Below are 23,285 nucleotides of genomic sequence, written 5' to 3'. Positions count from 1 at the left end.
GCAAATCACACTGACACATTGTTGGCACACAGGAAGCTTAAATGTCTTACCTTTCATAACAAAGAGCAAAAAATTAAATTAAAACTGAGTCTAAATAAAATCAAGACTTTTAATGACTACTGATTTTATCTACAATGAGTAAATCTTTAGCTATGTTTTGTTTTTGTCACTAAGACCTTTAAAAGGAGGATATCTTTATTTTTCAGACACAGATGATGCCAGAAAGTTGTCATTTGTTCAAGGTCTCCAGTTTGACTGAGCTCCATAATTTTGGTGTGTCATTTAGAGCTGGGACTCCTTCCGCCAAGGATGTAAGTTTCATTTCAGCTGGACAAAGTCAGCCGCAAATCATAATGACAAAGTGTGGCCACACGAGGAGCCTTAACCCTGCAGTCTATCACTGGAACTGAGGCACAAGAAACACATGTATACTCACACACACACAGACACACAACTCTGCAGCTGTGAGAAGCTCTGATTCAAAGGGAAAAGACATCACGGTGTGACATGATGTGCTGGGATTTCGAATATTGAGACATAGGTTTTGTAACTTGTATCTCCATATTTGGATGGATAAACACATGTACAAAAATAAATCAAATCCTCATGTCTGCAAGGGTGGGAGGTCCAGTTATACAGTACTGGACAAGGTGGGATGTATGGCTAGTGTATGTGGACCTGAGCGGGGAGTAGTATCTGACTAAAGAAGATGTGGGTGATGATGTAGTGAATACCTGTTAGTGTATTTGTGGTATTAGAGTTTATTTAAAATAAATAAATATTAATATATATATAAATAGTTGGTTAATTGTGCTCAGAGTAGGGGATGTTTGCACAGAAGGTTAATTTAAGGGGTTGTGAATATGTTTGTATATGTGTATGTTCTGAATCTGTTGTTTGATCAGGTAATATAGCATCTAAAAGGTTGCATGTTCTACATGTTTAGTTTTAGGGTTGGTCTGTTATGTTTAATGGAATAAATTAAATAACTTTCTAAAAACTAGGTTGTTGGAGTTTTTGTCCTTGTTATAATGATGGTGTTTGTTATCTTGGAGGTTAGGAAAGAGTAATACAGTCATATTATCAAAACAATTGAATACAATTAGCCTGGAGAAGCTGGTGTTTAAGCAGAGACCTGAATAAGAATTATGTTGACAACCTTCACATATGTTTAACATAAAGGGTGTTCTAATTTTAGGTGAAGAATTTATAAGGAATATTATAAAAATGTGAATAATACATGGTTGATGATCTGTTGGTTCTTGACATTGCTGTGGCACTTTGCTCTGTGTGAACTGGTCAATGGTGGAGGAATCTGGGAACTACCCTGTGTAATTTGATATTCTTGAGACCAGGTTAAGGCAATGTTATTAAAAATGTTATCTATTTGTGTTTAGTTATGGTAGTTATCCATTACAGACGATCTGACTATCTGAATTAGACATTTCACCAAGCTCTCCGCTAGCATCGGGTTATAATGTATAATAGTTATATATCATCTCATTTTAAATAGCTCCTACCCTACAGGAGTAATGAAAGTGTGTCACACAATGCTTACTTAGAGTATGCTAATAATCAGAACTGACTTAAGGCTTATTGGTGTATTTGTGATTTTGATAATGATGTTTCCGAACGAAGACAAATGTAGCCCATTCCTCTTCAAAGACAGGCTCTGCTACCGGATGTTTCAGCACCATGGACAGCAGAACTGTGTGTTAAGTGCCATGAGCCACCTCCGTGGTGACCAATTCATTTGTTTGCATTTTATGGTTATTAAAAGAATTTTTGGCTCCTTATTCAATTTCCCTTTTTTGTTGCAATTCAGGGATAAAAAATAAATGTCAATAAATTTAAAGAAGGGTGACAGAAAAGCAACAGAGAAGGCTGCAAACTGCAGACAGCTGCTTTATTGACTCTGTGGTTTAAGTTCGTTTAAATATTGTTCAGCCATTTTATTCAAGAGATTTGTTGGTCTTGAAGGTAGGGGATTAAAAGGTAGAAAATGTTTAACCAAATGTGTGTCTGTTTTATTGCTTTTTTGTTTACTTCAATTAAACAACTAACATTTTTCCAGGATTTTTATGATGCTGTTTTTGTCCCTTCTGATTATATAACAGCCACGTATAGTAGGCTAGTAGCAGATATGATATGGAACCCTGGGTACAACATTATTCCATGTTTTCTAAGCTGCTTATTAATAGCAGAATTTTGCGATGAAGTAGAACTTCATCAAAAACATTTATTTATTTATTTATTTATGCTAACTTATGTGAAATCTGTTTCTCTTAAGTTGTGTAAATTTGGTCATTGCACTAAAACAGTTCCTTCATAAAGAAAATCAATTACTATTCAGACAGCATCATGAAACCTTTAACCTCCTTTATTTTTTAGGCCTGTTGACCTATGGGCCAACTTAAATTTTACCACTTAGGGAAAGCTACATACCAAAACTAATCTATTTTTTCCTCTAAGCTGAAGATCTTGATGTGACACTCACTACATGTTTTGATTAAAAAAATGTTGATCTGCTTACCCCCTTAATATTTTACTATTCAAGCAATTTACTTTAGCAAATGCTGGTAAACTGTTCCTTGTTAAGGATAAAGCCTGCTTTGACAGATTATTATTATTATTATTGTTAATATTATTTATGAATTGACTTGTATAAGTACAGTTTTTATAAACTGAACTCATGTAGGTTTGTGTTAATTGGAACTCAATGACTTGGCTTGAAATGATTATGTCTATAAAGTGCCTTGAGATGACTTTGTTGTGAATTTGTGCCACACAAATAATAAACTTAAATGAATCTAATTTTTTTTTTTTTTTTTTTTTTTTTTTAGAATTCAATTACTATTTGTTTCACAATTTCACAATTTGTTTTTTATCAACAAAATAATCACTGGTAGTGATCATGGGCAAAATACAGAGGGACTTTTATCAGACTCTAATGATGGCACATACGTGTCAGGTGAAAGCAGGGTGGATTATTTGTACATAAAGGAAAAAAAAGGCTCGCAAACAAATGGCTCCAAACTGCAACTTGGCTTCTATTGTTCATTTAAAAGTACATCTCTATTCCAGACATTACTAAACACAGCTAAAACAGTGACTAACACCAGGTTGGCTTTTTTTTTTTTTTTAATGGTGGCTTAAGAACGTTTTAGGGTGGCGTTAGATCCCCTGACCCAGGCCTAACAATACCCATGTAGGTAGCCAGACCTATTTACATGTTTACCATCCAAAGGCATTGCAAAGCTAAATAATAAGACTTACTGACTGTGAATATGGAGCTTTAAAAGTAAAAATATCTGCAGGCTTGTTTTGGGGACAGATATTTTTATTTATTTATTTATTTATTTATTTATTTATTTATTTTTGTAATTTTAAAACAGCCATAATGTGACATTTAGCCAAGTTTTTTTTTTTATTATTATTATTATTATTTAAAAAAAATGATCATTTCAACAAATATTGATTTATTCATGAAAACATGCTCAACTATCAACATATATTCAAATATTTATAACAAATATTTTTGGAACTATTTTTTTTTAAAAACTACTGCCAGATATTTTATAGGGGCATTATATATTAAAACAGCTCAGCAATGTGGAGCGAGGTGCCCACTGAATCTTTGAGTAATAAAATCATTTTAACTATCTTGGTGTGTAAAGCTGTAATTAGCTGGTGAGGAGAGATATTTTATATAACGCAGAGAGTAAAATCTGATGTTCTCCCCAGAGTATATATCCTGATAAGAAGTCAAAAGGAGCAGCAAGAAATCATCATTTTAAAACACATTAGCATAAAAGTGGTACTGATTATTTATGGAAGAGGCTAGCTTCCACATAGGTTATGGCTTGTTTCAGTGATTATTTACTGAATGACTCTTCCAAACATTACAATGAAAACAAATAAAAACATTCTCCTTTTGAGTTAACAAACCATAGTAAGCTGGCACACTCTCTGGGCTCCATAGAGGCGACTGATTATTCAAACAAAAACTGAACCTTCATTTATGGCTTGTAATGCTGAAGACAGAGAACAGAGCACAGAGTAACTCTAATTTTTATTCAGTTGAGCCTGTCAAAGCAAGCTTTATCCTAAAAAAAAGAACATTTTTCCAGCATTTGGTAATTTGCTCTAACACTAATATAGTAAGCTGAGCATGAATTTTGATGAAAACATGTTGAGACTGTGTCACATTAAGACGTGAAAAAAGAGGAGGCACTGTACTACTCCAATTAATAAAAATATCCAAGTTAAGAAACCACGATATTACATCAGCTAGCATAAATAAGTTTGCCATAATACAAAATAACACAGAATTACAAGGAAAACCACACAACTGGCAACAGTTTTTTCTGGGATGTAACTTTGGGAAATGAAGTGTTCACAGATTCAGTAAGTGTTGAGCAAGACCTGAACCAAAGAAACGTGGAGAAAAAAAAAAGAAATTCCTTTCTCTTTTTCTAGTCTATGGAGGTCTGCTCCCCCTCCTAGAGAAAAAGAAACTCAGGGCTGGTTCCCTCAAATGAAATGAGTGTGAAAGAAGGTCCCAATATGTGGTGCCAATTAAAAAGAAACAAATTAGATAAAATGGAGGATTCTAGCTGGGAAATCAGATGGTTGTCAATTGTAAGACTGGTTTTCACTTAGCCCACAAAGTAAGGAAATTTATATTTGGAGGATTATTTTATTGCCTTCACAATGCTAATTGACAAAAAAAATTTTATACCACTGGAAAACCTAGTTATTTCTCTTTTAAATGGTTTCACATTTGTAAAGAAAATGCATGTGTGGGATGTATTTGAACCTTGAAAACTTTGAAAATTGCCTGCATGCACATCCCTGTGGACTTGTACTAAAGACAAAACAATTAATTAATTGCATGCAACTTTGTACTTTTAGTTTGGTGCTTAATAACAGTTGAAATTATCCATTATTTTGTTATTTGGTTAATCAATAATAAATCATACTGAAGGAATTCTATTGGAGTTGTGTTTCTTCGGGAGGGTGCAGATTTTTAATTTCATGATTAAGCTCCAAGCAGTTCCAAGAGCTTGTTTCACCTGTTTCAATTAAAGTGGCTTCCCTCCAGTTTTAATCATCCATACTCATGCACTGTTTTTTACAGCTTCCTAAAAATATCATAATTGCCTGCAATCTCCCCCTGTAGGAGTTGTTTTTGTGAAATCCTTGAATTTAAAGTGTGTCTTTATATTTTAACACTTAGTTTCAAAGAACCAAGCATACCGTAACTGAGGGCCTCTGAGAGGAGACATTCTTTGTACTATTGGCTCTACAGAAACACCATGAAATATCATCTCTCCCATACACACAGCCCTTTGGACAGGTTCCAACCTGGTCATAGCCTCCTAAACCCCAGGACAACACAGACAAGAATGGGACAAACAAGCTGTTTGTCCATTACAAAATTTCAAAAGTTAACCTAATAAATTGCACAACCAGTAGAGTTAACCTGCCAGTTAATGAAATGAAATAGGTGAAACAAGAGAAATGGACCCTGCTCCAGCTTTCTTTTTTTTCTGAAGTCTGATAAGCAGTGAATCTGGTGCAATATTATAGATTACGTATTTGCAACCACAGTAGCTCAAACTGTGTGTTAGTTGAGTTGTGCTGCTCATTTCTCTTCTAATAAAAGCAGCTGCATCTCATTTATTTTCTCTCCTTCTTCTTTCTCTCTTTTCCTTTTTGGGAACCTGATTCCCTTTTCTTGGGGAAAGGTGTGCTTTTTTTCTGCATCCTATTATTTTCCTTCTGTTTTTTTATCAATGAAATAAGTAAATATTCTCCTTGTTCTTCTTCATAAATAAAGGACAAAGAAACAAATAACATAAAGAATATAGAAAATAAATAAAACTTACCACGCCAAAGAATACTGTTACAGGTCAAATAAAACATTATAGGTGATTGAAAGATGTGCTTGGTGCTTATGAAAATGGTTGAAATGTCTAATTTTATTTCTTTAACTAAACCAAAAAGGCAGCTTACTGTGTAGGAATCCACATTAATGGATGTGTGGAAAAAAAACACAAAAGTTTTACATTTGAGAAGGAAATCTTTGTAGACATTGACAAATATTAAGGATAAAGTGACTCAGATAAGAATGAATGTGAAATAAATTGAAATACATTTAATTTGTCCCAAAGATAAATTGGAGAACTACCAAAGCAGCCATAATATAAGAGTTAGACACGGTCTTGACACGGTGTCTTGTTGAAATAGATTAAGCATAGCTCTGTAACTGTTCTCATGGCCAGTAGTAAGACAGATTTAAACAACTGGAGAGTGAAGTTTTTTCCCATGATTTTGAGAAACACTACAAAGCTGCATTGGAATTTCCTGCCACCCACTCCTCTGGATGGAGGATCACTTGTTGCACAACTCACTAGAATGACAGGGAGCAGATGCAGACCAAACCATTTTGCACTTGGGTAACATGGATCTCAGAGAACAGTCACCTTTACTGTTAATACAAAATTCAATCTCTCCGCCACCAGTGAGTGTGAGTTATAACATAAATTAATTACTTGCTTAATTTGCATTAATAAATTACGAAGAAGCAAAACAAACAAACAAAAAAAAGGTCTTTTTCATTCCAGACTTTAAGACGGTTGCAACTTTTTACTTTCAGTTTGGTGCCTTGGTAATAGTTTAAATTACCCAGTAGTTTTGTTTTAGTTTTGTTTTTTTAATACTTTTTTCATTATTTGGTTCATCAATAGTGAATGTCAAAGGAAAGTTTGAAACAAACTATCATGTCATGCCCATTTTCCAATCATAAAAACTAAAATGTCTTTAAAAGATTCTCATGTTTATTTTTTTCTGTTTTTATTGTATCTTGCTGTTATGAGTTATTCTGAATAATAACAACAACAACAACAATAATAATAATATTAATAATAAAGAGAAAGAAGATTGAGAGGGTGAATGCATGTTGTATGTGTATGCGTGCATGTTAGAGGTGTGTGTTTTTAATACTGTTAGTTGTGTGTTTTGTGTCTTTGTGTTACGTTTTGAATAAAAAGTGCTTTGTAAATAAAGTTTGATTTGATTTGAAGAATAAAATGCTTAAAATACTCATGTTAACCTTGATGATTACAGCTCCTCTTGAGAGGAAAGCAGTTCTCAGCAAAATAGACGGGAAAACATACTGAGCTCATATCAGCAATAATTAACCTTTCACCAGATTCAGTGTGTAGGCAACATCTTATAGATACAGAAAATCTAATAGAGTCCACCTCAGTTCTACAAACTCTAATCCTCCCAGTTGTCTATGTTCAGTCATTTTTCCAAAACTTTTGAGGCATTATGTTTTCATACCAGCTTGTTAGATTTTAAAACAGTAAGCATCCCAGTGGTTCCCAAACTGTTTTATAGGGCTTTTCATCAATAATGTCTAGACCCCACCCCACCCATTCAACACTTTATTTATTCAGATCAATGTTCATAATGTCAAGGTTGTCACTGCAAATACTTCCTGGTTAAATAAAGGTTAAATAAGTAAATGAACAGAAATAATAATCACGGAACTCCAATTTTATTGTGTGAAATTGTGTGAATTGGGAAGAAAAAGGTCACTTTTGCAGCGAAAGCATTGAGTAAGACGTTGTTGCCTGTATGATTTTTTTCCTCTGGAACAAAATTTCCTCCCTGATCCCCACTCCCCAAAAACATCTGTTTTGCACAAAATAGGAACTTTACCAACTGTCTGATAATAAACATCTGAACATTTTCCCAGCACAAACTACAGCTCTACGCCAACAATCTTCCAGGAATTAGTGTGGGCTTGCTTTGAGTTTGAGATCTTAAATATTGGGTGCAGCTGTCAGACTGTGTGTTTAACAGTGCTGAAGTCAGGCGGGTGGTGTTGCATTTAAGGAATGTCTAAGTGTTATTCTGCAAAATCCTACACTGGGAAATACCTGTACAAATGCCTTTGTAAGACAGAGGCAGGATGTTTTTATTATAAGTAGGATCGCTGTGTTAGACTGTCACACATTTGCAAAAAAAAAAAAAAAAAGAAAAAGAAAAAAGAAAATCTTTCACATTATCAATAAGCATTCATTATTTTTGTTTTATCCAGCTGCTCATTTCTTTCAACACATCATAAATATGCCTTGAAATTTTGCTGTTTGACAGAGGGATAGCCCTTTGTTTTCTGCTGTGCCTGCAGTCAGGAGTGTAGTACAGAATTCTGGGTCCTATGAATAAACTGCATTCAGCTTCTATGCTCCACATGTCTGGAACAAACTCCCAGAAAGCCTCAGATCAGCTGAAACACTCAGTTTAAGGTTAAAGACCCACCTGTTCTCTGCTGCATTTCCCTAGTTTTTATTTAGAAGTCAAAATCTACATCTGGTTTTTTTAAGCTGGAATCATGCTTTAATATTGTCTTGAACTTTATTTCTTGCATGTTATCTATTTTATTTAGCATCTTCCTTCTGCTTTTATTTCATTAATTGTATTTCTTTTATTGCTTTCTGCACCCTGCTGTAAAGTTTTATGTTAAGCACTTTGAATTATCTTGTACATGAAATGTGCTATACAAATCAATTTGCCTTGCCTTGCCTAAACCATCCTGGTGGGCCACCATGCTCCCTTCATCACTGTCTGCCACACACATTGTGTTGTTTCAGCACCATGGACAGCAGAATTGTTTGCTGTGGGCTGTGAGCCAGTTAATTTGCTTTTCTTTTTGTGGTGTTAAAATAGCTTATTTAATTTTCAGTTGAACAAATGTTGGAAATTAAATAAGAGTCAAATAATTATTACATTTTTAATGTTTTGTTGCAATACATGGATGAAAATTTCAGGGAAATTAAGGAATAATGTCATCAAATTATTATAATTTGACTCTGCTGAAGGTGGGCGTATCCGTGATGGACAAGAAGCTGAGAACAGAGAACTGGTCAGTCAATTTGTATAACAATCACTTCATCTTGAACACAAACAAAACTAAAGAGAGTTGATTGTCCAGCAAAGACTGATGTCCAAGCTGCCAAATCCTCACATCTTCTAAAACACAGTGAAGGAATAACAGAGTGTGTTTAGTGTGAGGATCCTTCAGTTCTAAATAAAGACAGACTAGTACAATGATCAACCCCTGGAACAAAGTTTTATCACTCAATAAATTGTTATTGCTTTTATTTTAAAAAACTACTACAACACTGAGATTTCTCTCTGAGATAATGTATTTTTCATTCATTTCAAATAGAAAAGCAACAGAGGAGAACAGTGATAAACAGAGAAGGTGGCAAACCACTGACAGCTGCTTTATTTGACTCTGGTTTGAGTTAGCTTATTATTTTTCAGCTATTTTATTCCAGTTGTGTGTTGTTCTTGAAGGCCTGTGTATAATAAGGCAGAAAATGTTCAAATATATTTGTATCTGCTTGCTGCTTTGTGTTTGCTGCAGGATAACTATAGAAATTATTGCATATGTTTTATGATGATGTTATCATACCCGTATGAGATTATTCTGATTGTATCCGGATTAGCTGAAAGTTTCTGACTGACTGGAAAGTTGTGTACGCATCTAAAATTAAGACTGTCCCAAAATGCTCTGTGCAATTTAAACCCTGGGTCCTTATGGTTCACAATGTTAGGCTTTATTAATATAATACAATGTTAAAGTGGTACTGTGAAGTTATTCTACCCGTTTTACATGCAAGTTGGACACACCTTCCTAATATGGCACTCCAACTTTTTCATAGTTAATGCAATGAATCAAATAATTAAGTAGTGATTATAAAACAGCCCTTTTTGAAGATCAAATAATTTTATAAGGCATTAAATCTTACTTCAATGCGCAAACAGTAAGTAATATAATAATTAGACTGTCTTATTCGTTAAGGTCTTAAAGATGAAATATTCAACTCTTCTGTTTCATTTTATTAATTTTAACTTTCTACAAAATTGTGGTATTATTTGGTATTAAAATTTCAGGTTTTAGGTCTGTTGTATTCAGTTTTTAGATAGTTTGAGGACGATCCTAAAATTATAAGGAATCTATTCATACTAAATATGTCTTGATTGATCACTGCAAAAGGGCTCAAATGTAAGCACAAAGTTGAACAGGTTTTACCTCATGGTCTGCTGAACATTAGTGTCAAATGACAGACAGTAATGACTTTAAGAAAGTATTTAATCATGAAATAATTATTGGAATTGTAATAAAACGCTGCTTTCACTCTGAAACTGTTGCTTATGGCAGCAAATATGCAATCTATAATATTCCCCTGCAGGTCCATAGATACCCACACACTGCACAAAAAAGGACATGAACCTGTTTCACCTGTTTCCGTTTATTTCTGTCACAGAAAACACAGCATCAGACCCTCACAAAAAGGACTCAAACAGGCAGTTTCCTTCCAGTTTTGATTGTTTGTACTGATGCTCATGTTTTTATAGCTTCCTAAGATATTTTAACAGTCTAAAAACTCCTCCTCTATGGGTTGTTTTTGCCAAATCCTTGAATTTAAATGGTTTCAATATATTTCCCCACTTAGTTCCAAGGAACCAAGCAGACTGTAATTAAGGGGACTCTGAAAGGAAACTTCCTCTGTACTGCTGGCTCTTGAGAAACACGATGAGAATCCTGTGAAATACTCTACCAAACACAACCCTTGGACAGGGTCCAACCTGTGTGAAACCTTCTAGGATTACTCAGATAAATTTATTTTATAACTAATAGAGCGAAAGAAGTGAAGAAAACTTGTCAGTTAATGAATTGAAACAAGTAAAACAAGATAAATGTAGCCCATTCTGTTTTTTTTTTTTTGTTTGTTTGTTTTTTTTAGAGTTTACATATCCATTAATCTCACAAATTCACAAATTGCTTATTTACAATCACACTAGGTCAAAGTGTGTGTTATTGGTTGTGTTGCTCACCTCTGTTCTCAAATAAATGTATAAGCAGCTCTCCTCATCTTCTGCGTTTCTTTCTTTTCTGATGATTCATTAACAATTAAATAATCAAAACAAAGAACATAACTGCCCTACAATACAGAACTGCTTTTCACCAATATTGGAAAATAACAAAATGTAGAATCTGAAAAAAAAACAAAAAAAACAGATTTCATTACCCTGTGGGAGAACCCTGTAACAGATCAAATTAAATTTATTACAGTTGAGATATGCATTGAAAGATCTAACAGTCTTCCTGTTAATGCTTTTGGAAATGGTTTAATTTTAACAAGAAAACTTAAACCAGTTACTGGAAAACGTGTCAGCTCCATTCAGTAAACGATGAATCTCATAAGTGTTCCAACAATTCCGAGAAGTGTACACATCAAGATCACAATTTCCTGCTGCCTACTCCTCTGGCTTTGGGATCACTCCTCATGCAACTAAAAGACAGGGAGCAGCCAGTGCTTTAAGTGGGCCGGTATGCACCGGTACGCAGTACCGGCACTTTTAAATGTTATCCCTTAGCATACCGGGACTTTTTTTTTTTAGCGTACAATGCATATCGGGACTTTTATCAGCTTTCCTCAGCAGTCAGTATCCCTCCGCCGACCTCACCACAGTTTACAGCTTGTATTTGGTGATTTAATAGAAAAAAAAAGTTGCCTCAAAAGAAATATTTTGTTTTGAAGCACAAGCTTGCTGTACGACGTCACACCGCATACGGTTATTTAAAGTACTCAAAATGGGACTTTTGCGTTTCCGATTAATGAAATTTCCTCATATTCGTAGCTAATGTTTTCCTGCTAATTTTTGCTTTTTCTTTCAGCTATTGCCATCTCTTTTCCATCTATATATCTATCCCTGCTGTGTGATGGAAGTGGACTCTTGATTTAGAACTTGCTTTGTTAGTTTGTTCTTTGTCATTTCTATGCAATAAAACTATTGATCTATAGATCGATTTATAGATCTACATATAAGTATCACCCATGTTTTTGTCCCATAGTTGTACTGTATGACAAACTGACAGCAAGTCATTAAGGGAGTACCAACACTTATTTTGTTCCACATAAAGGGTGCAGCTGTGGCCAAAACCATTTTACAGATTTTTAAATAGGTGACAGGGAGCTCAGAGAACATCCGTCTTTATTGTTGATGTACCACAAATTAGCCAGGGTAGATTTCATCATGACATCAATCAATTAGAAAGTTAAAAATGCAGCACAACAAGCCCTTTTCATTTGAGGACCTCTAGGTAACCCCGCCCCCTTGAACTTGTTAAGTACTCCGCGAAAACCAAGAAGTTTGTTTTTGTTCTTGACGCCACAAGAAAAAAGAAAAAAAGTTTGTATTGGTCCGGTCATTTATACTCCATTAGAAGATGTCCTCATGGGGTGGGAATTACTGCTGGGAGGATGTCTGCATTTTTATGTGCAATGACCAGCTAACGCGGTTATTTCATATTTAACAAGAAACTTTGTCTGTGGTAGGGCGGGGTTTCGCACGCGGCGGGGTCCGTGTGTCCTTGAATGCCACATGTTGTCTACATTTACGTACTTTCCCACCACCTCAGTTAGTTATTAATTAAAACTATTCGTTCAACCTCGCATCAGGGAAAATGCAAAAGCCACAACTTTCTGCTTCATTCTTTTCCACGTTTTCTACACTCACTTCAGTCATACAATACTTCTCGGTTCCCCAGAAGAAAAAGGTTCTGCTCAACTGATGTGTCAAGAACAAGCCGCAAGATGTCCCCAAATACATCTGCAAGAGCAAAAGTTCGCTTCTCTCGGAGTACGTAACAGCCTTTAAAGGGCCCATATTATGCAAAATTTACTTTCCAAAGGTTTTCTAACAGTCATATGTGTCCTCATAGCCTGTGTATGAGGCCCATAAAATTTGAAAATTCTGTCTCTTCTCTCACTTCCTTGCTCCACTTTTTAGTGAATGTGTGCTAAAACGGGTGAGTGAGATCTTTCCCTTTGTGACCTCAGGAAGGGTAATAACCACTGCCCACATTTGTGGATACTGTCACTGACCCGCCCCCCTGGCTAGCTGAGTCTGCCCTCTAAAATGACAGAGCGGGAGCCAGCGAAAGCCAGATCCTCTCCCAGAGAGAGGCCTGGACAGGCACCACTTAGGAACATTTAAAGGTTCAGACACTGAAACAGCCCGTTCTCATTAGAGCTCACTAGAGCCACTTTCTGAATGGCTGAAATTAAGGACCAAGGCTGAATTTGAGGTAACACACTTTCAAAGCAATGTTGTTGGACTTCTGACACTCATATGAAATTGTTGTAAAAATGTATAATAAGGGACCTTTAAAATTTCACTAATGAACTTTGGCTGATTTTTGCACATTAGCACCCCCTATGGGTAAAAGAAAAACCATTCTTCTCATACTGCATGCAGCTGATAGAATCAGAAACATTTCATTCAGGGATAACGTCAGAGCAAACAAAATACAGCTCAGCAGAAACACATGCGCTCGATTGTTTTGCCTTAACAAACAGGCCTGCAAGAGCAATACTTAATAAAATAGCTGAACAATTATTAACTAACTTAAACTACACATTAGATAAAGCAGCTGTCTGCTGTTTGCAGCCTTCTCTGTTTATTACAGTCTTCCTGTTGCTTTGCTGTTTAATAACATTATTCCTTCATTTTGACTCACAAGAGTCATGTCAGGCTTGAAAAAAAAAAAAAAAGCTGTGAGTCACGACACTTGACAAACAATTCTGCAGTCATGGTGCTAAAACAACAGCTACTGTAGTGAGACAGTCTCATTGAAACAGAATGGATTGCATGCATCTTACTTCAAAAACACACTTGCATCATCATCATCACAATCATAAAACACTTGATCATTAGATTACTTTAAATCAGTAGCCACAGTTGCTTAGGCTGTAAAGCTCTTTTTATTACAGTTGTCCGTAGTAACAATCTTGCTATTGACCCATTCAGTTACACTTCATATATGATTGGTTTGAGTGGGTACGTAAGTCCAATAATTGAAGTGCAGTGCCACCATGCATGGATGGCCACAGAAGGAACTGGTGCAAAAATAATTTTAAATAGTCAAGAAATATGTTTTTTTTTTTATTCCATGTAGTAAAGCATTAAACACAACACTGACAAATGAATGCTGGTCTTTAAATCTAAGAAACACCAGGAAACTTACAAAAAATAAGATCAAATATAACCTGAACATTGACTTTTTTAGCACCCCTTACTGTATCTGGTGTGTGTTTCCAGGGGAACCAATCTGCTCAAGAGGGGTGCTATGTTACCCTCAGCTCCCGACAATCCAAACCATGCAGTACATCCATACTGCGTTAAGTCTGTTGTGTTGTTTCATTCACCTTCATATAAACTAGTCATTGTACAACTTTCTTTGACTATGAACTACATTTACTGTAATTAGTTTTTAAAACAAAAAGTTAAACTGTAACCTTCAGTGAAAACATAAGACATTTTTGATATAACAAGTAACTGCCTAAACTTATATTCTTCAGCAAGTGGTGAAGATGTGAACAAAGCCCCCTTTGCTACAACTACTAGAGGCCTCTACAAATATTTTCTCAGTCTATCTGTCCAGGACAGATGTTGAGCAGATTTAGTTATTACTGTGTCATTATATTTCACTACTGACTTCCAAGGAACCATGCAGCCTGTCAATGATAGGACTCCTGAGAGGTAACTTCCTCTGTACCGACTCTAGAGAAGTACTATCAAAACACTATGAAATATCATCTTAAACAGGTGAAACAAGGGAAATGGAGCAAATTCCCTTTTTTAAAGAGTTTGAGTAGCTGGAAGAACATCAAGAACAAGAATGGATGTCAGGACACCCACATTTCCCTGTCATAAACAAGAACTGTGAAGACTTTCTGGGAAGGCAGATTACAATTGAAAGTATAAAAAAAAACCTGATGCACTCTTTAGTTTTCCCCATTTCTCTGACTGCCTGATGCTCTGTGACCTGTGATGGAGAAATAAGTCGAAGAAGGTGAAACAAAGAGAAGTGAAGCTTGCTCCTTCTTTGCAGAGAAGAAGTATCGTTGAACCCTTAAATGCTTGCATATATGCAAAAAACAGAATTCCATTGTCTGTTGAAATGATTAAGATTTTAATGTGTTAAATGAGCCAAATATTATAAGCTCCTGTGGGGATAAGGGGAAGCAGGAAAGTAGCTAATTCCAGAAAAGATTTGATTAAAAAACTCCTAGAGATTTTGGGGTTGATAACCATTCTTAGAAAATAAATTAACTGAAGCCATGTTGGACTAAGGTCTATTTCTGGCATGAACAACCAATAAATATAAAGAAACCAATAAATATAGTACATACACAGAGTTTATCTTAAAATGTGTTTTATTTGTAATTTTACAAACATCTGACTTAAAAACAATCAAGATTTAGAACAAACCAGGGAGCAGATTTAAGATATGAAGAAAAAAAGAGAACCGTAATAAGAACAGTGTAATTTGCCTTAAAGGATGAGTTTTTAGAAACTCTGTGGAGAAAACTGACTGATTATTTAATGACTATTGGAAATAAAACTGGTAAGTTTTTCCAGAATTTGAGGGAAGTATAATGAAGCAACTTCAAAACAGCAGTTCAAAAACTGATCCTGTGCTACTTCAGTCGTTGGAAATAGGTTGTTAAGAGTAGGGAGTTGGTGAAGAATATAAAAACACTTTATGGCTAAATACAAGATTGTTGTTATAAACAGTCAGAGAGGAATGCTGAAGAAAATTTCCTGCAAGGATGGCTTTTTTTTTTTTTTTTACATCTGCTTTAAATGCAAAGCTTTAAACACCTTCCTGTGGACAAGGTTGGATGTGTTACCATGGTGATCTAGACAGGCTAAAGGAGTATACCCAGCTAGCCCACTGTTCTCGCTTCGTATTACATCTCAGAAATACCTCTGTGACAAACTCAGACTAATGAAATCAGTTACTACCTGTTGACAAACACATTCTTTATGGATGTAATTAATTTGCACAGCTTTCCTTGGTGTGTTTCTGTTCACTGTTGAGACAGATCTTCTATTACATGCGTTTGCCACTGGATCCTTTCAAAAGGCCACTTGGTATTTTATACATTTATTTTTGTTTGTTTGTTTTTTGTTTTGTTTTTTACCCCCTTCTGCAAAAAGAAAGAAAAAAAAAGTGCAAACCTGTGATCATTTCAGCCAGATCTGCTCTGGTCAGGAGACAAAACATCCTCTTGCACTGATTTTGAATTCATACTTCCATGAGATTCTTAGTCTCATTCTTACTTGGGCTTTCTCTCACTCTTCTTGTCTGAGTCTTTGTTTTTCCTACTGACTTTAATCTCTGCTTCCCACTGCTTTTTTACCAGCGTGTACAGCCTCATGGTGGCTTGGGCATCTTGGACCTGGAAAACAAAGTTATTCTCTGTAATGTTTTGTAACACTTGTGTTGTGGCTCTTTGACGGAGAGGCAGTTCATATCTTAATCGTTTCATTGGAGTGATGACTTACAGATGAGTGTTCGCCCTGCTGAACCTTTACATGGAGGATTTCTCTACAGAGGACTCTCAGTGCGGGGCGACCACTCTGAAAATAGAAAAATCATTCATTGTCATTCAAATTTCATAATTGGGTCTGGGATCTCCCACGGTGCTTTTCAGAGGTCCACAAGTATTTAACAGTCTCATTCTTTAAGTTTGACAGCTTGTGATTTATTGGTAATTGTGTAATTATGATTACCCCGACAATCTTCCTAAAGGGTTTATACTTCTGAGTGTCCCGGATTTTCTTTTTCGGATGATCCAGGAGAAGGATCTGAAAAAGTTTGTTTTCATTGGTTAATGCAGTTCATGTAAAGTAGGGTTGTAAATGCTCGGTTGGCTTAGTTACAGCTACCTTCAAGTCATTGTGTATAGCATGTCCAACCACTATCCTCCCTTGCAGAATTTCAGCAACCTCCCTCTGCACAGTGTGTATATCCTCTCCTGTAATGAGATTAACACAAACAATAAATACATGCATAAAAAAACAAAAAAAGACCATTTTTAGGCAGTAGAATACAACTCTTGTCACATTCATAAGGCTGTTTCATTCTCAATTACAACTCACCATCCTTGATGTCTTCTGGTCGGATACCACTGACAGCGGTCCTGTAGTCTGTCACCTCCTCTGTGGGCTTCACGTATTTGTCGTAGATGCATTTCCCAAACTGGTTCACGATGGACACACGAGCCAAGATGCTGTCCTCTCCATCAGGACCTACTCCCACCATCTCACAGTCAATGGCCACAGCTCTGGTGAGGCTGACATCAATGAACAGCAAACTAGGTTAGTAAGCAGAGAGTGTCTTCACTTCTACCCTCATCGTATCAGAGGGGTTAGGTCTCTACTGTCTCTTAGGCTAGGTTCACACTGCAGGCTGAAGTGACCCAAATCTGATTTTTTTTGCCCCTATGCGACCTGTATCTGATATTTTCATAACAGTCTGAACGACCGATACGATTTTTTTAAAATGCGACCCAGGCCACTTGGATATGTGGTCCTAAATCTGAATCATATCGGATCTATCGCCATGCGACCTCAGTCTGAACGGCCTGGTCGCATTAATCCTACCTGGCCATCATACACAACATTGTTTATAAACTCCTTATCTGTAAAGGCACTCACATCACTCTTTCTCCACTCCTGGCTGCGACTCCGTACCCACACCTTTCTCTGTACAGACGTTGTTGCCACTGCTCCACAAAATGTCATGGTCAAAAATCTGACTCTCCTCTTAAAACAATGCCATTGGAAATGTGCTCGCTACGGTTGGAAAATAATTTTAAAATTGCAACAAACTCAACTCAACTCACTGCAAACACGAAGACGTCACACACACACTCACTGTCACGTCGTTGTGTCTTCTACGCATGCAGGACACTTTCGGTGCGCATAAGGTTCGTACAGGAGATCACATACAAGTCACATTTAATTGGAAATGTGAACGGACTCTCAAAAAAATTGGATTTCACCAAAAAAAAAAATCCAAATTGAGCATTATGTCCTGCAGCGTTAACCCAGCCTTAGTAATCTGGATTGGTTGTATAATCCTAAATGTTAATTCCCAACATTTGCATTTCAAACTAAAAACTACAAACTAAACTAAAAAAAGACCACATCAGCTCAATAAACAGGGGATGCAAATCTTGATAATTTGCACTATTGAGTTAAATTCACAAAGGACTCTAATGCTGTAGGCAGCCCAGACAATACAGCATTACAGTGCAAATATGATACATGACAATGACAAAATATTTGAAATATCATTTGACAGGTACACTTAGCTGTGAAATCACAGCTCACTTTTAAACACAGACATGGACCAACTCTCCATAAATGGCTGGAATTTAGTGCCAAAAAACACTGAAACCAGAAAAACGTCAAACTTTTAAAACATCGATAAAATAAAAATTGTTTTACTCAGAGGAGTTGCTCTAAATATTCTTAAAGTACAGATTTCAGGTAACAAATCACGTTAATAACAGCTACAATGAATGCAGCATTGATTTGAAGCTGTAAGACAGCTTAAAATGTAGTGCATTTTGTTTGTTAAGCAGTGCACGCTGTTATCGGAAGTCATGCATTTCTTAGCATAACACCGGAGCAGGAGAACTATTATGGCTGCTTCTTGCATCTTCACCACTTTACGAACGTTTAAAAAAAAAAAAGAAGATATTTCTGTCTCTTTTCAGGTAGTTGACACAACATATTTTCTGACATGGACTCTGTCCACTCGTAGGGCTATGCTCACCCATGTGTGAGTGCAGGTGTGTGAGAACTTTATTTATTAACTGAAGAATGGGTAAAAACATTTCAAAACTGTCGGTTCGGCTAGAAAGTAAAAACTAGTGGAGATTTTGCTTTTTGAAGATATATTCTGGTAGAAAATTGTGTTGTCATGTATTTGACTACTATAAAAGTTTCAGCAACAATAATTTAGACTCAGGTCGTTCAAAAATGTTTAGTAAGAAATTTGGTTCATTCCGGTGAATGACGGGTGAAACTCTGCAAGAGTTACAAAATGTACTCAATTTAAATATTAGACCCAAACCTAAAACTCCATTTCTAGTAAAAATAAGCCCATTAACTTAGATGTAGTTTTCAGATTCAAGGGATGAGGTGGGAAAGTTCTGTGAGTTTGCAGAGACTGACCCAGTTATTAGTTTTTGTCAGTTAACAGTTCACGTAAGAGGATACTTTATTTCTGTTTATTTAAACATGTGAATACATATTATAGAGGAAACACCTTATCACTCACCCCTCAAAAGCCTTCTCTTTAACCAGAGCATTCTCTGTGTTTGTGTTCTTCTGTATGCCCTGCTTCTTCCTCATGATCTCTGCTGCTTCTGCTCCCATTGTTTCCTCAATGTCATCAGGGTCTACATCATCAAACCAAAGGTCCTCCCTGTAATCGCATGGTAAAATTAGTTTAGCAGTCACAATTATTTAGCAACTAAATATCAACATAAGTAAATGCTATGAACACACTCTGTAGGTTTCCGCTCTTCAGTCACAGGCTTCTTCTTCTTGGCTGCTTGATCACTGTTGGACTTCCTCATGTCCTTTTTCCTTTTTGGAGCAGCAGGCTCCTGTCTGTCTGAGACGACAGTAGCCTTTAAGTTCACCCCAGCCTCCTTGGGGACAATGCTGTGAGAAACAGTTTTGTGTTTCGCTTTTTTCTCAATGTCTGTCTTGCTAGGTGCTGTGTTGTTGGTGGAAATATTCTTGGGAGTATGTTCTTTAACCTTCTTTGGTAAGACACCATTCTGAGGTTTTGGTGTTGCAGGTTGCTTCTTCTCTGGCTGGCTGGCCTTTAGCAGCTGTGAAAGTTTGACAAAAATTAATATACACCAAACAATTGTACCTATACAGTATATGACATGCTTAAATATGCGTAGATAAAAAATTAATCCAAACCTCTTGTAATGCTTTCCAATTGGCAGAAAAGTGCTGGGGATCACCAGGAGGAGCAGTTTGCTGAGTTCCAGCTTTTTCTTGCTGTTTGTGTGGAGGCGTTGTCTTTTGTAACTTTTTTTTCCATTTATGTGTTATCCAGAACTTCTTCCTCTTTTCTTTAGCTGTGGTCTTTTGTGTCGCCGCAGCAGTGTGTGTTTCATTTACCTGTACTTTAGACATTGTGATCATTCTTCTTTTAATATAAATCCTTTGCTTGGGCTGTCGACCACGCTGATATGCAGAGCGCCGTCACCACGTTAGCAAACAACGTCCCAAAGGCTTTACTCCTCACCTAGGAAGGTTTCCCCAGCGAACATTTATATTGAAACAATGTTAGAACACATTCGTTTTTCCAAATACGTTTCTGTAAAGCTGAAAAAGCTGGCCCATTAGTGATGGCATGTTCTCAGAAGCCATGCTGCAATGTATATTTCCGAAAAGTGTAACATCAAAATGTGTCCGAAAGACACATGACTCCGTAATGCAAGCACGTCCACTCTGAAAGCAAAACAAACTTCAAAGTTCTCATTATATTTTAAATATGTTAAAGGATTATAAAATTGATCGATTTTTTTTATTATTGTCGAAATTTTATTATTTCTTAATTATTATTTTTTTCTTTTTATTTCTGAAAGCGGAACTATTGATTTGAACTATTCAATTGAACGTTTTACACCGAATTGTGTTAGTTGATGGACTGATTTAAGAGACATCTGAATGCTTTCAGTATGATTGTTGCGTAAGAAAACAAACAATAATTTATAAGTATGTATCTCAAACACACTTTGAGTCTGAGAACTTATATCTCGTCAGTTTTAAATTTCTCACCGATGTGTTTCTGGTTTGGTTGCAGATAATGGTTGAAAAATCTCCATCTCCGCCGCCCGAGAGAGCTATTTATGGGTTTGTTATTTTCCTTGGCTCTCAGTTTGCCTTCTGTAAGTCTCCCTTTTTACTCATTTTCTTTTATTTTCACACACATAACTTTGTTGTAAATTGTGTTTAGTATATGTGTTTTATATTGTTGATTTTTGTATGACTGCTAACTGGGCTAGGTCTTCCTTTTAATAGATATTTATAATATCAGTGGGACTTCCTGGTTAAATAAAGGTAAAATAAAATAACTAGTATTAAAACGTATGGATGGAGTGATGGCTCAGTTAATTAATTAAATTTTCTTAATCCAGATTGGTTATGTGGACAAATGACAGCAAGTGCAACCTACTTGATGAATTGTTTACAAGTTAAAGATCCTTCATTTAAGTAGAAAATTATTTGTTATTCATTTTATTGCTGCAAAATGTTCAGCTACATTTTTAGATGCAAGTTATACTTAAGGACTAATTGATGTTCTGTATGTTTTTTTAAGAAACAAAACAAAGTAGAAATTTAAAAAATGGTAAGGCTTAGAATCACATAAATGATCAAATTTAGGTCATAGGGTCAAACATCAACAAGACCAGTGCAAAACTGCAGATGTGGTTGGAGGAAGAGGTCCTGAACCTGGAGTGTTTGATATATATATATTAAAAAAAAAAAAAAAGACGGATTTTTAAGTTGGATCAGGCCTCACTTCTAAAAAAAAAATAATTGTTCCAAACTAGTTGATAACTTTTTAAGTAATCCTGCTGAGAAGGATCACAGAGTCTTCAAATCACATTACCTCCTTGACTGATATTTAAAAGAAAGAAAAAAGTAACTAAAAAAGCAAAACATACCTACATACGTTTCTCTGCAGGTTCGGCGCTGACATATAAAGACTAAAGAAAGTAAGATTACAATAAAAAATAATAAAAATATCAAGGGCAGCCATGTATATAACATGTCTCCCTTGGTAGAGTAAATCTGTCAAACAAAATATGGCACACAGACCACCGTTCTGTATGTTAGGATGCTGGACAGGACAGGGTAAAAAAAAAAGAAAGAAAGCAGTTTAAAATAAGGAGTTTAAAGTTTTTAAAGATTTCAAATGACCTACTTGTTTGTTTGTTTGTTTTTGATCTAAATCTTTGACAGAAGCTGGGAGGCTTATATGAGCTGAAATTCAAGAGATTTAGCTTTTTCGATCAAAAAAAATTTTCTGAAAGAGACAGAAAACAAAACAACAAGAATAAAAACAAAAAATTGCTCCTGGGAGGTGTAATAGATTTAGAAAACACTGAGATTTAAAGTTACTTGCTAATAAGTAACAGCCTTAAATACTGTGTTATAGGTATCCTGTTGACCATATCTATCATATTCCTCTCCACAGTTCTGTACTGCCTGTGGGCATTTGTACCAGAGGAGTGGCTTCATTCAATAGGGCTTACTTATTGGCCTCAAAAGTAAGTTTAATGAGATACAAGTTGTCCAAACATCTTCCATGTCTTGACTGTTGAAGAAACGCATAGCTCAGAGAGAATTTTTGCCAAGTTATATAATCTTTCAACTTGAATCCTTTGTCTTCTGTAGGTATTGGGCTCTTGCATTACCAATATATTTCTTGGTTACAATAGTGGTGTGTGCGGTGGTGTTGTTTGGAGTGAACATGAACAACACAGCTCCACTGGACTCTGTGGATAACATCACAGGTGAGGTTAGGTGGTAATACAGCCACTGGGCAAAATTATAATTGTAGATGCTTGTAAAAATTAGTACTACAGTTACTTCTATTAATACTACTGCAACACCAGCTGCCACTACACAGTAACCAGGGCTACAGTTGATCCTGTAGAGGTGAGAAGAGAAAATATAGCTGTTATTTTAGAAAATTCTAAATTGGAATAAAAAGGGGGAAGCAGTTTAAAGCCATATATGATGTATTGTCTGTTATAATCTAATAAAAAATAAATATGACAATGTCTGAAATGTTTCCAGACATCCTCAAATGTCTTCTTTATATGTTTAGATGTATTTGCCCAAGGCCAGAGGACAGAATGCTACAGGAAGGGGGGGATACCCCAGCTGCAGGATGTCTCCATCAGTGAAGTCAACAAAATGTTCTATTTATTACGCAAGACATAACAAACATTAGCTTATTGTGCTGCATGCTGAGTTGAAGAGGAGCTGCTAATTATGTAACCTTTACTTTGTGTTTAACAAAATTATTTGTTGTTTAGAAACCTGATAACCTGAATTAGCTGACTGTAATATTTTACACATCTATCTTCCACTTGTAATTTAAAGAACTTTAGTTTCTTTGGTGTGAAATTAAAAAGCATATAAAACTGAATTACTTCATCTTTAAATACATTTAAGATTGCCCTGTGACTTTTTTTTTTTTTTTTTTTTTTTTACAGAGTAACTTAAAATTGGTCGGTTTTGAGGATTGTGACAAAGTTGGATGTGGTGACACTGATATTGTGATGCTGTCTTGG

The 23,285-nt window shown here is 35.8% G+C and overlaps 2 protein-coding genes across 2 annotated transcripts; one reads left to right on the top strand and one right to left on the bottom strand.

The window, feature by feature from the left end:
* The first annotated feature begins 835 nt into the window (after positions 1 to 835).
* LOC121632758 (phosphatidylinositol glycan anchor biosynthesis, class P) lies at positions 836 to 23,106 on the top strand. The gene is made up of 7 exons (XM_041974483.1): positions 836 to 855; positions 12,482 to 12,488; positions 20,637 to 20,694; positions 20,783 to 20,867; positions 22,181 to 22,253; positions 22,381 to 22,499; positions 22,817 to 23,106. The coding sequence occupies exons 4-7, from the start codon at positions 20,786 to 20,788 to the stop codon at positions 22,930 to 22,932; spliced, it is 390 nt and encodes a 129-aa protein (XP_041830417.1). The 5' UTR covers positions 836 to 855; positions 12,482 to 12,488; positions 20,637 to 20,694; positions 20,783 to 20,785; the 3' UTR covers positions 22,933 to 23,106.
* rexo4 (REX4 homolog, 3'-5' exonuclease) lies at positions 15,291 to 20,364 on the bottom strand. The gene is made up of 8 exons (XM_041974482.1): positions 19,891 to 20,364; positions 19,462 to 19,793; positions 19,232 to 19,378; positions 17,041 to 17,234; positions 16,828 to 16,916; positions 16,672 to 16,746; positions 16,444 to 16,518; positions 15,291 to 16,337 (listed from the first exon to the last, which is right to left on the bottom strand). Exons 1-8 carry the CDS (start codon positions 20,116 to 20,118, stop codon positions 16,215 to 16,217), a joined length of 1,263 nt encoding a protein of 420 aa, XP_041830416.1. The 5' UTR covers positions 20,119 to 20,364; the 3' UTR covers positions 15,291 to 16,214.
* Positions 23,107 to 23,285: the final 179 nt, after the last annotated feature.

Source organism: Melanotaenia boesemani, chromosome 21 (genome assembly GCF_017639745.1).
Source record: "Melanotaenia boesemani isolate fMelBoe1 chromosome 21, fMelBoe1.pri, whole genome shotgun sequence".
Lineage (NCBI taxonomy): Eukaryota > Metazoa > Chordata > Actinopteri > Atheriniformes > Melanotaeniidae > Melanotaenia > Melanotaenia boesemani.
The sequence above is the reverse complement of the archived record's forward strand: the minus strand, read 5'-3'. Positions and strand labels throughout refer to the sequence as shown.

Coding starts and splice junctions, on each gene's coding strand:
- rexo4 (XM_041974482.1), bottom strand. CDS start 20,118: ATGATCACAATGTCTAAAGTACAGGTAAATGAAACACACACTGCTGCG. Junction 19,379..19,461: donor GAAGAGCGGAAACCTACAGA/GTGTGTTCATAG, acceptor ATGCGATTACAG/GGAGGACCTTTGGTTTGATG. Junction 16,338..16,443: donor AGCAGGGCGAACACTCATCT/GTAAGTCATCAC, acceptor TTTGTTTTCCAG/GTCCAAGATGCCCAAGCCAC.
- LOC121632758 (XM_041974483.1), top strand. CDS start 20,786: ATGGTTGAAAAATCTCCATCTCCGCCGCCCGAGAGAGCTATTTATGGG. Junction 20,868..22,180: donor TGGCTCTCAGTTTGCCTTCT/GTAAGTCTCCCT, acceptor TCCTCTCCACAG/TTCTGTACTGCCTGTGGGCA. Junction 22,254..22,380: donor CTTACTTATTGGCCTCAAAA/GTAAGTTTAATG, acceptor TGTCTTCTGTAG/GTATTGGGCTCTTGCATTAC.